The following is a 16,140-nucleotide window of genomic DNA, read 5'->3' as shown; positions in this document are numbered from 1 at the left end:
TGCCACCCATTCTAACTGTAAAGATGACAAATACTCAAATCTTGGGAATTACAAAAATGTGTGAAACATGCACTGTCCCGCCCTATGAACTGTGTGAGAGACTAGACATGAACTGACAGGAAATAACTGGATGCCCTTTTTGTACAGTAGCCACACGTGTGAGCTGCTTTTACCGCAGCACGTTTTAGAAGCAAAAAAAAGTGTCCCCACTGATTGCAAAGGGCTAACCCGTGAGATAGGTTCCCGATACACTTTTCCGCTAACTAAAAACGCACAAATGTTTAACAGACGCAAAAAATCAATCCCACAGCATGTGAACGCAAAAGCAAAACTGGTCTTTACTGGTACCTTTCTGCGGGGGACAACCATCACACAGGGAAAAGACGATGAAGCCATGACGATGGCAAGTTGACTGTGGCTTCACTCCCCCCTCGTCTGCATGAACATCTTGGGTGCGAGAAAACGTGTGCTCGTCTCACAAGCGCTGGGCCCCGGAGAGAGGAATGACAAACAAGAACATGCGCGAAGAAAAGTCTCCTGCTCAAAAGATGGAGGATGGCGGGGGCGGAGCGGGGGGAAAGCCCATCATGCCGGGGGGCATGGCGAAGGTGGGCAGGGGGGCCATGAGGCTGCCCCCCACGGGGGTGGGCATGGGGGTGCCGGACTGGGCGCCGCCTGCCCCACCGGCGGCCTTGCGCCACTTCTCCTGGTGGTGGAACTCGGTCATGGGGCGGCCGCCGATGCCGCATGTGCCCACGCCCACTCGGCCGTTGACGTTGTCCGGCGAGGCAAAGATGCTCTTCTTCACCTGGCCCTTCTTGTTCTTGCTGAACGCCTACGCAGGGAGGAAAGAGGAAGAAGGGGAGGAGAGGGGAGCATGAGTTCTCTTGCGAAATGACCTTGTTCGTGTTGGTGGTAAAAGTATGCGTACTGAAGGCTTAGAGCGAACTGCAGGGGTGATCATAAAAAATGAAAGACGTTCCACTTAACGTGGAAGCTGTCGGAAGTGCAAAGCAGCGATTCGCCTCAATGGGCTGTAGCACCGTTACCCGCTCACTGCCACCACCCAACGCATTTCAAATGTCCCGCCTTCGCGCCCCCTGCCGGAAACAGCGCGAGCGGGTGTACTGTTCTTTCTGTGGTGCTTGCTTTTCCTCCCGCACGTAACAGCATTGCACTGCCACTTTTTTTCGCTCACTATCGTAAAAACCAACCCAACTAGCCTTCCTAACTAAATGAACGTGGGCGCTGTACGTTATTTATGTATATTTTGCCTCAAATGTACCTGCAGTTTTCTTTGCCCTAAACAACAGGGAGATGTAGGACAAGCGCCAGCGGTTCCCGAGTTTCGAATGCTTACCACTATGTAAACCGCTTGGCTTTCGAAGCCTCTGGGTTACGTCGCAACGACAGCGGCTACATTGGGACACTGGCTCTACTTGGGTCCAGCGAGCGAGCTACAACGAAAAGGCGTGGCCCTAAAGCGCTCTGCACATAAAAAAAAAAAAAAAAAGAAGTGGTTTGTGCATCAAGGGCGATGCACAAGCCAACTCCTGCTTCTACTTTCTAACAGAGCGCTACTCACTGCTACAGCTGTAAGAGAACGGGTGCAAAATTCAACTTTACAATCACCTCCTACAAAAAAATGCCTCCTAGCATTGAAGGGAAAATATTTTGGTTCAATAACCCAAGCAACATCCCGCCTATGAATGAAATTATGGTATAGAGCTCAATTATAAAGACCTCGCCTAAGGATCTATAATGAAGACTCAAGCCTAATGACTGTGGTTAGTGACCCAGCCACTCATCCTTCATGCATTGTTGCCCTCACGGTAGTTCACAACTACTCTACCCAGCAATTACCAGTGATGCCATTAACAGGAAATACACGCTAGGCACGACAGAATGCAAACTACCTTTGAGGCTTTTAACCCAAAAGGGCAGTGATACAGACGTTGCGATAAAAATTGGACAAGCACTTCTACTTTTACGGTTAAAAAAGAGCCCCCTACCGCATTTGTGACAACATTCCAATTCCAGCCAGCGGCGTTAAGGTTCCCCTGGCTGTTCACCTTTACAGACAACCGGAATTCTACTCAATGTAAAACTACAGAGCATCATCCCCAGAGTTCATTGTCCTTGCTGGAATGTGCGTCACAATACAATGGTACAATTGTGATGACACAAACAAGTTTGAGCAAAAGCGTATGCATGGAACTCTCATAGGGTGACTGTAACAACAATAAAAACGAATTCATTTTGCTTACGCTGCTATGTATGCATAAGACGATATCAGCTGTGAAATTTCAATGCGGGCACGCAATGAAAAATGCAAGGCCCCAATAAGTGCACGCACACAAGCACACACACCTGGTACTAGGTACTACATATAAAAAAAAGCCAGCATGTTTTTGTCATACCAAATGAGTGACCTCACGTTTCCCACCACACATGTAAGAGGGTTCTTTGGCATCAAACAGTGCCTTTCGGTGATTTCATTCTGCTTACAAGACTGCTCTACACTGCTCAACGAAGTTGCCCTAAAACGAATTCAACAAATTGTAGAAATAGAAGTCCCACCCTTTCTGCTTTTGGAAAGTCTCCCGTCACAATAAGCCCATGACCATCCTCACTACTGTCCTGGCTTTTTTTCCTATGTCTATCCTACAGCTATTTCAGTTCTTTTTGTTGTTGTTGTTGGTAAGCCTAGGCTTAATGGCAATTTTTTGCAGCATTTGCGTTAGTAATTTTTGTCTAAGTAGCTCCACAGCCTGTTTGCTTGCCTGTAGAAAAGGCAGTGTTGCAGTACAGCAACTACTCTGGACGTTGATCCGCAAAGCATTCAACGTTCCTGAGTGTGAGAGGCCCAAAGCAACATGATGACAATCCGATGCAATTTACAAAGGAAGTCCAAAGGTATGGCTGTGCATCTCTTGTGCAATGCTGCAGAGGGCTTTTGAAGTAATTTCCTTTTGCCACTGTCCTCACAATAAATAAGGAGCAATGAACTACAGGAACGAGGCCAACACAAGAAGCTAGTGGTTTATTTGCGGCATGCCATCAAAACGACACCTCCTGAGATGCCGTGCACTTGAATAAAATTGTACTTTTGTGGTGCGCACACTTTTTGGTTGCGTTTCGTTCCCAAGTAGCATGCATGTGCTTCGCTGAGAGGGAACGGACAGGCCATTCAGAGTTTGACCAGCTTGAAGGTTCAACATCACACACCTCCCTAAGTGAATTCGACATCATACAGCCGCTGAGCTGTGCTATTTCCTCGCCTTTCAAAACTGCAGCAATAATATCCACTTAAATCTGGCTACAAGCGAAGGCGCCTTGGCGCCTTTATGAAGCAAAGTGCATCAGTTTTTAGACATCAGTGTCAGCACAAAATTTAAAACGAGGTAAAACTGTTGCTGTGTTTCCGCACTTGCAAGAAGTCACTCCAAATAAAATGCTTGGTAACCATGCGATACAATGGCACGAGTTGCGACCGAGAAATGAACTTGCAGCTCACAACTCCACGAGTAGGCATAATCCAAAGTATAGAGTCAACGACATTTACAAACGCCACTTGAGCATGCTTAAAATTCGTCGTCTGCATTAAACTGCTATAGTTAACGTGACTACGCATGCCTATGCGAAGATCTGAAAATGGCTTACAGTGTAGACCATTTATAACGTAACCGCTTATAGCGCGGGACCAGATATAACGCAGGTTTTTGCGACCACCGGTTTGCCTCCCATAGAACTCAATGCATAAGCATATCGCTTAAGATGCGGTTGGCCGAAGCACAATACCGTTTTTAGTGCGGTTTTTCGGCGGGTCTGCTGATCGACCGGCGCAGCTGAGGCATCGTTTCAGGGTAGCAAAAGAAAAAAGAAAGGATGAAATCGGCCATCTGACGCAGCGTGCACCCCTTGCCCTCCTCTAACGTAGACACCCAAAGAAAAAAAAAAAAAAAATAGGCACCCTTTAATTCGTGCGTACCTGATAACCACAACTGACCTTGCTTGATGCACCTCGGAAGATAGCGACAGACTGCCCATCCGCGCGCGGCAAGTTGATTTTATTAATCGTGAATCGCATGGCCCGTTTTCGCGCTCGAATCGTGCACATAGACGTTGCGCTTTTTTTTTTTTTCGTGCTCGTATCGACGATTCCGCGTTCGCGGTGGCTTCTTCGCGTGGCAGTGGGAGGAGCCTGATGACTTGCACCAATGGGGAGACGCGTACCTAATGGCGGGAGATTCGAAGCGCTCCGAGCCGGCTAGCCGTGCCAGAGATGTTTAGGCTTACCACCGCGGTATTTTTTGATGGGCGCTTTCACAAGCAGCGTGGATGGCAGTTTATATTCCACTTTTCGCCCACATTATTAGCTCTTATCTTGCATGAGCATCTTCGCTTGCGGCCCCGTGCAGCATTTCAGCGAGCGGTTAGAAGCGGTCGCTGGAACTTACTGGAACTGCCTGCACCACTTCACGGCCAGTGCCGACGCCATGTTGCCTCCTCTTACCGCGCCGCCCACACCACGCCAGTTGTATTCGCGCTGGCGTGCACTGCACGTTTTCGCGATACCAAATCTACCACGCAGTTCACACTTAGAACGTTGTGCACATAAGCAACCGCTCTTTCCCTTTCCGAACATTCGAGCCGCGCGAAGCCGAAGATTTCCACCGCCAGTACGTTGCGCTGATATACAGCCGCCTTCGGCATCATGAACACAAAGTGGGGTTTGAGGGGGGAAAAAAAAAACCCTCGGGCGTTTTTATCACGTCTTGCGGCATCTGTTCATAGACGCTAAAAATGCAGCCATGGTCTTTCAAAACAAACACAACGGAAGTTAAAGCCGCGCTCGCCGTTCTTGAGACTGCGCTGTTGCCCTGCAGCAGCGGCTGATGTTAAAAATAATACGAAATATAGACCGTGCCTTCGTTTTTAAGTGCTGTGCGATTGCGTGATGATAAATATAGGTTGACTTGAGAGATAGGTGGCGATGTGGTTGAATTCGCGCGTGTTTTGGTTATAGTGCAGTACCGCTTATAGTGCGGATTTTTGCGGCTCTCGAGACATACGTTATAAGCGGTCTACACTGTATATGGTTTATAGACTGTCATGAGCTGAAGCTACACACTGGCTCTGGACATCCACGAACCTGACAAGTTTACCCTAAAAGTAAAGACGTCTCCTATTCCTCGAGCACACTACCACAACTTGTTCAAATTAGTAGCGGGGGGGGGGGGCACAGTTTTTGATCCCACACGTGATATATTTCTTTCTCTGTAGCCAGTGGTCTTTGTTTCTCCTAATTACAACACTGAAAGGTCGAGCAGTGGTTGGCCAGAGTTTAAATTCGTTTGCAGGAACAGTAAGAGCAACTGGTACGGCCCAACAATCCTGATTATGGGGTTTAAAGGAGCCATGAAGAGAAAATACAACTTCATTTAATTTGAAAGAACTAGGATTCAGTATCTCACTCAACTCCATTAGAGCCACAAAAGATGCTTTTTAACGAAAAAAAAGCAAGAAGTATTTAAAAACTTTCAAATTTTGCGCCACAGTAACGTGTTATGAGCAAGAATGACGTCACACGGGCCAACAATAAATCATAATTTTCAGTGCGTTAACTGCACGTTAGCATTCAAGTGATGCGGTGAAATGGAACTAGAGGCCCCTTTACAGACGTCCAGTCTTGTGTCGTCGCGACAGGTCAGTTAGGCGGCCACCAATTGCACAAACAAGGTTCCGTGACGTCATAGAAAAGTTGCGGGAAATTGCCTAGGGGGTCGCGACTGCTTCACACGTTTTCTTTCATATCTCCGTTATTTGTTCGAAGATGGCGATGATATTGGTATCATTGTTATCGGGACTAAGCGGTCTTTCGAATAAACCCAACTTGTATTTTGTCTTCATGGCTCCTTTAACGCACTGAAGCTACACATGGACTATGAGGTGGGCTGTGGAGGGCTCCGGATTAATTTTGATCACATGGAGGTCTTAAATAATGTGCGCAGAAATCTGGCCCAACACCCTTACCGCAGCTCAGATGCTCAACAGCGGTCTTTCACAAAGCACAACATGTAGAAGGCAATCCACAAAACACATTTTAAATGACTGAAAAAGGGAGGAAGTATTCCACTTGTAATGTGAGGACAGTCCCTTTCATGCAAGCACACACTCAATAGAGGATGGGAGGCTACCTTGGAGTTGAACTCTTGCCACTTGTTCTTCTCCTTTTCCCGGTCCTCTTCAATCTGCTTCAGGCGCACGGCTTTTTTCTGGGCCTTCTTCTTTTTGTACTCTCGCTCGGCAAGCAGTAGCTGCTTCCTGCATGGGGAGAGGTGGCTTTCAAGCAGAGGCCATACAACTGAAAGTGTGCAGCTATAACAATGGGCCCGCCTACAGCTGATTGCACTCCAAAACATAAGTTCGTGTGGTGGGCTACAGCTGTTTCAAGCGCTGAAGGTTTACAATAAAGCACAATCAAATTGAGAAGGCATGCACAACGTTCCTGGGATCGAGACTCCATACAGCAGCCCTCCGTCAATGCCCTCTCTACGGTGAAAGCTCCTTCCTCGCTTCCAAAGCTGGATCACGATTGAAAAAACAATCATGAGAGCAATACTAGATGTGCTTTCTAATCTGTGGAGGGCATCCTGTCGATCGACCGATGAACAGAGATGGGCGTTAAATGCGATAGACTGCACTTCACTGCCTACCACTTACAACCGAGATGTGCCGTGCTTGCACTGTTGTGGCCGCATCCACTGCCTCCTGAACTGACTTACAGAAAACAAGCTTACACTTAAGGCTGCCCTTGTAACCCTTTCTTACCAGCCTGAGCTTTCCTTTAAGATGGCCCCTAACCTGCATTAGCATTTGTTTTTCCCCGATAAACGTTGCAGACTAAAATGATAGTGTAGCTGATTTAGGATATTTGGCACACCCTTTGCAAGAAACAGGTATAGCACGGAAAGATGATTTTGCTGCATGCAAAAACGCCCCAGTCATACGGACGTGTACACACTGTACCTGCCTGCACCACAGCAGTATGGGGCTGCCTCTGCACAAGAATTGACAAAGGAAGCTGCAGTTTGTCGCTGCCAGTCCGAATAGACGTCATGGCAAAAATGAACCTCTAATTGCAGGACAGGGTACGATACTAGGGATTGGCATCTGCGCTGCGAGTGAAAGCAGTGATCAAATATCTGCCACATTGCCAAACTTAAATTTCTTTACGCAGGTACCACCCCAAAGGGTGTGCACTCAGAGTGGTTACTTGTTCACCCAATTTGTGGCCACCACAAAAAATGAAACGAACTGTAGTAGTGTCTCTAGTTCTGTTCAATGATGTCACTTGAATGATAACTCGCGCTACAACCCTGAAAACTGTTTTCAGCACATCTCCTACAACGTCGCTGTTGACGTGGTGTAGCGTGACGCTTGAATGTTTTTTAATATATATTTTTGCAGCGAGAACAACCTTCTGGAAAGTTAACGAAACTGGGTGAGTTAGCAAGGGCTAGTCAATTTAAATAAAAATATGTTGTATTTTGATTCATGGTTCCTTTAAAAGGCAAGAACGACCGATCTAAAAAGAAAAAGATAACCAATCTTTAAGGGATACTGCAGGGAATCTGCCGAACTCTTAATAGGCAGATGCACTGCGAGTTTCACCCATGTCCACCTTTATTTCTCTATCCAGAAAAGAAAATACCATGCATCATAAGCGGTCACCATGCAAATCACCATACAGGGGCTTGCAATGTAGTTCGCTGCCACCTTAGCTTTCAAAATGTTGAATGCCAGTTACTTAGTGATAAAGGTTAACTGATCCTATGTTTTTTCAATCACAGGCTACACAGGTCACACATGCTAGCAGTCTTGTCAAATTTCTTCCTGCGGTCACTACAGCCAGAATCAGGCAATCAATAAAGGAAACAGCACTTTGAGAAAATTTTTCGTACAAGTCACGCATATAAATCCACCAAATAAACCCAACAAAACAGGCCACGATTTATACAGTAAAGCCTGCTTATATCGAACAGCGCGAGGATTGTAAAATAGTTCGATATAGAAAAAATGCAATATAGAAAGTGAAGCAAAAAATAACTTATATGAGAGCAATCTTGCCGACGGAGTCACGAGCTAACGCTGAGCTCTTACCGCCCTGCAGTTCACTATTGATACGACGCTTTCTCGGAAAGAAAACATTAATTTATTGGGGCGGAAGAACTGCATGAGTGCAGCCTGCTTCTTGGAGCACAACGCGTTGCTGGTGGCTGCTTGCTCCACGGTATCTAAACAGTCAACAAGCACAAGATCGCTGCCCTCAATGGCACTGCAGTATTGCCATAGCAGGGCCGCGGCAGCGACGGCTTTGCTCGTGCTCGGCAGTGGTACGGAGTCCCCGGCGTCTTGGACAGAGCAGAGCTAAGCATGGATACAAGTGAATCCGAGCAAGTGCGGGCAGCGAGTGGCGCGGACATGAAGTTCGGTGACACCGCAACCCGCAGCGCCCAATGTGGCTATTTCGGCTCCAACGACATGCATGCATGCGTAATCCCGTGTAAAGTTTTTGTTTACAAAGTTCCACGTCATCAGACAGATAAAGGGGGAAAAGAAAAAAAGAACAGCAATGCTGAGATATCCAACGTATTATTGTTAGGTTGATTAGGTTAGCTGCAGCCAAAGGAACTTACTTGGTCTTTGGTCCACCCTCGATGACATTGTTCATCGACCGCTTGTTTTTGTGGGCCTTCAGCTGAGAGAGCTGGAGAAGACACAGTCCAAGCATAAGAATTGGGCTCCCTTCATTTATTCAAGTCAGCCAGTGGAAAAATCCAACCACCTAGGCAGCGACTACAAAACTGAAGCTCAGATTTAGCAGCAAATCTACACCCTCAAGCCCAGACACACTCTACTTTGGTCCTTGCGCAACATTTTTGCCTCCTCAGGTCAACTTATACCATACTTCCGGGCTATGTTTAACTGTGACTAAGGGGTACTGTACCTAGTTTTCTCAGGTGTGCAGCAAGAAGTTTTTAGAAGATGCATATAATTAAGAAAGCAATCTCTGCACCCTTAAAATGTCTTTAAAATGAGGGCTAGTGGTCGAAAACAAATTTAAAAGGAGAAAAGTTGGCCATAGGGGACTGTGACTGACACTACACTGGTTAAAGCCAGACAAACTAAAACTGCCCTGCAAATTTTTTGTTTGCTTTAGTGTCTGTTATTCGCACACCATTTTTACGACCTCAGCTGTCATTTTAGCTTTTAAACCTGTCGACTAATTCATGGTTGGGCAGGTAGGCTATTCTAAGCACAAACGTAGCGAGAACACCTAGCCTCAAGAAATGCCACTGTTCCAACACGCTCAGAGATCCATTTTTGTTGCCTTTGGTACACTGCTGCGTCAATTATCTCACTTTTTGAAGTACGTCGCCGATTTTTTTACAGGCAGGCTTTGTAAGAGCAAGACAGCCTGCCTACACCACTATGCAGAGATAAACATTCAACAAGCTCCACTTTCTGCGTACGTGCCCATTAGGTGCCACACTTTCCCCTGCCAATTTTAGCGGTTGTGTCCCCACCTCTAGCTAGCACTATTTCACTTCTAAAGTTGAAGCCAACCACAGCCAACTACAAGCCACTTGACATTTGTCATAACAAGCCCTTGAAGGCACTTATCAGACAACTGTACAACGAATGGATGGCATCTGACATTGTGGCCCCGACGCCGTCGGGACATTAAAAGCGGGCGTCCTCGTCTCTACTCGCCCAGTGAGTGGTCAACAGGCAGCAATTACCAAAGCCATGGTTGCGGCATCATTCCACAAGTGCTGCGCTTCAAACGCTCCTGACAGCACCAAGGACTCCGAAATCTCCGAGGGCACAAGTGATAAGGAAGATTCGGATACCACCCCCTCTGAAGACAAAAGCTTCTACGTTTGTGTGTCATCTCCTTCCGAATAAATATCTTCGTGCACAGAGAGTTCATGAATACTTGGTGTCTGCTTTGCTAAAAGGAAAGGAATTTAACTGCCTTCCTTCCTTCGTTTCTATAGCCGTATGCTCGTCAAAATATAATATTTATTTTGGCCCTCCAAACTGCAACCCCCCATCCCCCCCTAGAATCACAACCACCTTAGAATCAAATTAATACAGCACGTCAGACTGCTTCTACAGCGAGACTAGGTGACAGATGTTACATATTTGATGAGTGGTAGAATGGAGGTCCCCGTCAGGAAAGTACGGTTTCAAAAAAGCAGCAGCGACTTGGGTTCTGGTACGTGTAACTTAAAACAAACGATATTTCAAATCATATCTCAAACCTGCAAAGGCATGCTTAACATTGTATCTTGATTACTGAGGTAATTGCTGCAGGTCACAAATTAAGCATTTTTTACACTTTGCAAAAAATTACCAATGCTTCCATTAGGCTCAGAGCAGCAATAAAGTTCCTATTTTCCTCGGCACTAGGCATACTTTTTCAGCTGTTGCACAATTGTATGCAATATTGAGGGGAGACTGGGCTGAAGATGGAGTGAGTTGTTTACTACATTGCAGGACGTATCACAGCACGAGTACTCAAAGGCAACAAACATGGAGCGTGCGCGTCTAGGTTTCTGCCATCAGTCGCGTAGAATCAAAAAGTCTTCCTTACCAACTGCTACACTCTGCCCCTATATTTTTAAACCCGTCTTGCGGCCGCAGACTGCAAGAAGCAAATGAACCAACAAAATCGGCAGTCACAGGGTTCCACAGGTGCAGGGGGTCGCAGAAGCGTCGCCGCTTCCGCAACACGTGTCTCTTTGCTTTTTGTATGTCTTTAGAGGGTGGATACCTACACGTTTGTTTCCTCGGTGCCATCGCTAAACCCGGTGTGTCACGTGCCTACATAATCGCCCTCGCTCTTTCTCTTGGCGCTGTGGGGCTTTGTTACTTGGAGATAAGAGAAAAAAAACAGTCCAGGTGACAGCATTGACATTCTTGGCACAGAAAGAACGCTCTGCACTTTTGTGCTCATCACGAAGATTACGGCTACCGTGGAGGGGCTGCAGGACCTTACCTTCTGGACGATCGTGTTCCCATACGCCGTGAACGTCACAGTCGCCTGTCCCTCTCCAATGATGTCATCTATCGTGGCATCGTAATACCTGGAAGCATAACACAGCGCCCACTATTTGAATGTGCAAAAAGAGACCAAAACAACTCATGGGCTGTTCAGTGTTTGAGAACACGAGTGTTTGGGAACCAACAGTCGAATCAGCCCTGAGTGTTATTTTTGTTGTGACGAAAATGTCACGGAAATCATTTTAGTTATATCATTACTTGAACTGCTCAATATTGACAGCACATTGACAGGTGCAGAGAGGAAATTTTTTGAAACAAGGAATGGGCGTATAGAAGGTTTGAGCAAACCTAAAGACAACCAAGTCTGATAACACGTTCATCACTACTGTCTTGTCTGACGGTAAACGTTGCTGCAACAAGAGCAAAATTAGCATTAAAAGAAATACAGTTAAAATTAAACACTTCCTTTTCCACAATATGATATACTATGATGTAGCTGGGGGAGCAGTCAGGAACAGCCAGTCAGTACACCAAGTGAACTGTGGTATAGAGCACTGCACGGGCCCGGGCCGGCCCAAAAGCCCGGGCCCGACCCGGTCCGCGGGCCGGGCCGGGCCGCCCGAAGTCGATTATTGGCGGGCCCGGGCCGGGCCCGGGCTCAATGCCATGGGCCCGGGCCGGGCTCGGGCTCGACGCCGTGGGCCCGGGCCGGGCTCGGGCTTGAATTCAAAGGCACGGCCGTTAATAGGTCCGACGTGAAGTGTAGAAAAGAGCATCAAAGTGAATATCCTTGGTTCATTTTTGCGCGCTTCTTGCTGTTAGTTGTACGCATTGTTTTAAAAACGTGTTTTGCTAGGTCTGATGGTCACTATACTGCAATTTTAATGACATTTCCTGCACAGCATCAAGATTTCCTATTTTGTTGTATAACATACCAAAGATACGATTACAAGGAATGCCCAAGAGGGGAAGGACTTAATTCAGACATTCTGGAGCTGTGCACCTATGTCTATGTATGTACACGTGTATTTTAGATGCCGCACCAATCAAAATGCGGCTGCCGTGGCCGGTAATTAAACTTGCATTACAGAGAAACACCACCGCTTAACAACTACTGCAGGTGAAGTACTTCAACGCGCGTACATACTCGTTGGTTCAAATGCGGATCGAAAAATGTCAGCAATACCGACTTGTGGCCGAGATAACCACGTGAAGTTGCCAAGAGTCTGGTCATCAAAGGTGATGATGTATCTCGTGTAAGAATACGAGCTATTATTACGCCGATGTGGCGTGAACTGCAGACGGTGCAAGCTAAACTATGTGCACTTTTAAACTCTTATTTTTTGCGTTTCAGTTCATGACGTGCTTGTACAGACTGGATGCTCCGTCTGATCACCCGGAATATAATAAACAAACTTTCTTTAGCGTCAAAGACCGGGCCTGGTCACACACGCATGGGCCCTCCCTAGGCCGAAAAAAAAATTACCGGGCCGGGCCGGGCCCGGGCTTGAGATGGCGGGCCCGGGCCGGGCTCGGGCCAGGCTCACTTATGAATGCCCGGGCCCGGACCGGGCTCGGGCTAGGTGTTACGGGCCCGGGTCGGGCTCGGGCTTCGCGAAGCGGGCTCGGGCCGGGCTCGGGCCATAAAATCAGGCCCGTGCAGTGCTCTACTGTGGTAGACAGCTAAGGATTAATTAACACCGACTGTAGATTTTAACTTGCGTCACAATATCGACACACGGCCGTTTTAACAGCAAAGCTGTTTATGTGTACCAAATCGTAACTTTTCGTGTCTGCAGTTAAAAATACCAAGAAATTGCGGAGCGCGCGCACGTGAGCACAGGCCTTGCAGCAACCGCCCAGCAGTTAACAAAACCAAGAAAATGCCAAGTGCGCGTGTGTACATGCCCCGTGGCGACTGTCCAGCGTCCCCGCGCACGTTTGTCAAGCCAAGCATACCCACTTAAGGAGATTGGCCAAGTATGGCCAGGAAAAAAATACCAGCGTTGGCTGCCATAATCGTGGCAACACTTGCTTGGAACAAGAAAGACTCCCGGGTTCGCCGTAATCGTGGCAATTCTTGTTCGGACTGAGAAAGACATGTCATAGCATACACCCCTCCACACACCCTGCTTTTGTCCAATGATAATCACTACCAAAAAAAGTTCACACTTGTAGCAACAATGACGGAGTAAAAGTCGTTGTGGCAGCAGAGAAGAAGAAAATCGGCTGCAATCGTGGACTTAAACCGTCGTGATGGTGGTGAAGGTTGCGTACAGCTTCGCTACATTCAAGTCTTGCGCGTTAGTATGAGCTTCCTTCATTTTTTTTGTTCCTCAGCTCTATCAGAAAAGCAGCAACTCGCGACACTGTGCTCACTTGAGCAACATGTTAGCATGAGCCACTATGGTGGGCGTGACTCGCTCACATCACTGATACACAAGGCATATCTGTTTCGCTTTTACTGTGCAGTTCCTTGCGGCTGCTATAAAAAATTATCGAAAAAAGCTTGACCAGTAGGGATGGTTTGCCAATGGCAATTCATTTCCCCTACGAAATGACGACACTCTTGAAGCCCCTACAGTGCGATGAATTTGAAGTAAATGCAGGGAAGAGAGAATCTTTCAATCCGGGGACACATATTTAGTGCTGAAATTTTCCCACACTATCTTTCCAGTGAAGCGAAGTTTAGACTGCGAACAGGAGCCAGCGTTCAAATTCCAGCGCACTGCCATAAAGTCACTTCATGTTCAATGCATAACAGGAGCAAGTGATAGCAATAAGCGATGGAGTCATGGTGTGACAAAGAAACAATGTTTTACATGCCGTGGAGCAAAAAAAATTATTCAACGTGAAAAAACAAAAATAATAATGAACATCGATAGCCGACGCAAAAAGATTGCTACGCTATACTTGGGTACAAGTTAAGAGCAGCAACAGCTCGTGTAGTGTATCCCTCTGCTGAAGCAACGGGCTCTTCTCTGACGTCAACGTGTGCATGTTTCGACAGCAGATTGTGCTTAATGTGTGACATCACCTGCTTTTTCTCACCTAGTTTGTTTGTCTTCAGTACAGTAATTTATATGCAGACTAAGTGCAAGAAAATCAAGGACATGACTTGCATCACGTTCAAACTACTCAGAGCAATGCCCTCGCCACATGGAAGTAGAGCCAGCTGTAGTTACGAGGCATAGGAGAGCAACTTCAGTTGTCGTTCTTAAATTGTACCAAAGTATAATTTATAAGCAGGGCATACAATGTAGCTGTAATGTGAAGCAATGCTACAGTTGGCACAAGGAAACGCGAGAAGCTTGAAAATGTCAGCCACTCACAGCACCACTGCCAACCATAGCATATGATAGATAATTTAGAAGTGGGAGCCAACTAGAATCTGCACTATTATTCGTACCAAAGCGACTCGCCGTTTTTTTTTTATTTCCGAACTGCCAAAGAACTTATTTAAACTGTATACCGCAAGGCGTAGTTACGCCGCCGCGTAACAAGGTTTTAACAAACAAGTTTTGATCAGAATAAAAATAAACAGCTTACTGCCCGTCCTTCCAGAGTGCGAGGCACTTATCTCCAGGAAACCATCCGACGCTCTCATCCTTGGACGTTGACGCACCCTCCCCGCCGCTAGAACGCTTCGATCCTTCGCCGGAACTTTGCTTGTCCAGAGACGACTCCTCCGCACTTGTGCTGATCAGGTTCAAAGTCAGGCTTATCACTTCCTACACCAATAACGGCCACGAGGGAGAAAAAGGGGGCCCGGAAGAACACGGGTCCTGGATTAGAAGCGGATCGGGTCTGGTCATCGTGTGGTTCAAAGTTTCCACTTACCAGGAGATCCTCTTTGAGTTTGAGCAAATCCCTGTCATCTGGGTCATTTGTCAGCGCAGCTTCAACCTAGAAACGGTAAAACAGGTGAGCTTTGTAAGTGCTTCTCAAATGCGAGCGGAATAATATAACAAAATGTCAGCGACATTCCCCGTTCAGGAGGTACAACCAGAATTGATCATTATTCGGGGAGACGTAATCACGAAGGGCTGGCTGCGTTGGCACATGCGCATCAAACAGGCTAACGCGCGCGTTTGCTAGTGTGCTTGCGCTCCCGCATCTCTCAATATAACTTCAGCCCACGACACGCAAAACAAGGTTAAGCTTTTTCCTAGCAACTTATAAGCGCGCTTAGAATAACACTGTACGGAAATGACAACATCCGTTCTACTGGTAGCGTCGTCCACCAGCCCGCAAAAACCGGCGTGAGTTGTATGCGCATTTATCATAAATAAGGAGGAGCCGCCGTAATTCACGACAAAGTCTGCGTTAATTAGTAATTCCACTCGCTAAAGAGCCCGTGAGTGCGACAGACAGTCACGTTCTAATATTATCGTAGTGCTAACGTCTGCGAACAAGCACAACACTGCGCTGCACGGTGCCGTGAGCCATGGTCAACCGAAGCAGTCTCCTGCGCGGCTCCACTAAAGAACAAAGTGGCACAGACACTTTGGTGTTTCAAATATTGAAAAAATTAAACCAATAATTTCATACGATACCTGCTGAAGCTGGATTTGATAGTTTTGGAGACTAGCACCAATATCCTCGGCCGCCATTTTCAGTCAGAACTGCATCAGCGCCTCTCACGGGAAGAGTACGTGACTTTCGTACTCTCGCTCTCACGTCACGCAAACCCTCGACACCAGCTGTGAACCGGTGCCGGGCGCTGCAGTCCACGGGATCAGCAGCAGCAGCAACAAGTGCATCCTACTACGCCATGTGGTCGGAGTCGTGCGGCAGGTCTCCCGGGGTGTGCTCTGGTTATTCAACCGAAATGCTCCGCTTATAACACCGTGTCAGGCCGGGATTAGGCGCTCACTTGGACTGTCTGCCTTTCAAGTGCCGACAGGACAACATCGTCAACGGTGCTGATTCTTCTTTTCGGTAGGTGGAATCAGATGAACACATGTGCCGCCGTTCACGCGCCTAAATTTCAATCGCGGAAGTCACCCTGCTCGGGTACCGTTATGTGCGCATCTGTGCGCTACCGTTGAAAAAGATGCATGC

General features: G+C 47.2%; 1 protein-coding gene across 2 annotated transcripts; it reads right to left on the bottom strand.

Annotated features, from left to right (window-relative positions):
- Positions 1 to 314: 314 nt before the first annotated feature.
- On the bottom strand, positions 315 to 15,733 carry LOC144137724 (survival of motor neuron-related-splicing factor 30-like). Of its 2 annotated transcripts, none has more exons than XM_077669663.1 (7): positions 15,633 to 15,733; positions 14,917 to 14,982; positions 14,626 to 14,807; positions 11,072 to 11,159; positions 8,703 to 8,773; positions 6,201 to 6,327; positions 315 to 835 (listed from the first exon to the last, which is right to left on the bottom strand). In XM_077669663.1, the coding sequence occupies exons 1-7, from the start codon at positions 15,687 to 15,689 to the stop codon at positions 542 to 544; spliced, it is 885 nt and encodes a 294-aa protein (XP_077525789.1). In that variant the 5' UTR covers positions 15,690 to 15,733; the 3' UTR covers positions 315 to 541. The 2 variants fall into 2 exon arrangements, with proteins under 2 accessions (XP_077525789.1, XP_077525791.1); XM_077669665.1 differs by having other exon boundaries at positions 14,626 to 14,775; positions 15,633 to 15,703.
- Positions 15,734 to 16,140: the final 407 nt, after the last annotated feature.

Source organism: Haemaphysalis longicornis, unplaced genomic scaffold, assembly GCF_048455015.1.
Source record: "Haemaphysalis longicornis isolate Haplotype H1 unplaced genomic scaffold, Haemaphysalis longicornis Haplotype H1 scaffold_49, whole genome shotgun sequence".
NCBI classification, from domain to species: domain Eukaryota; kingdom Metazoa; phylum Arthropoda; class Arachnida; order Ixodida; family Ixodidae; genus Haemaphysalis; species Haemaphysalis longicornis.
This window is presented reverse-complemented; position numbering and strand designations above follow the sequence as displayed.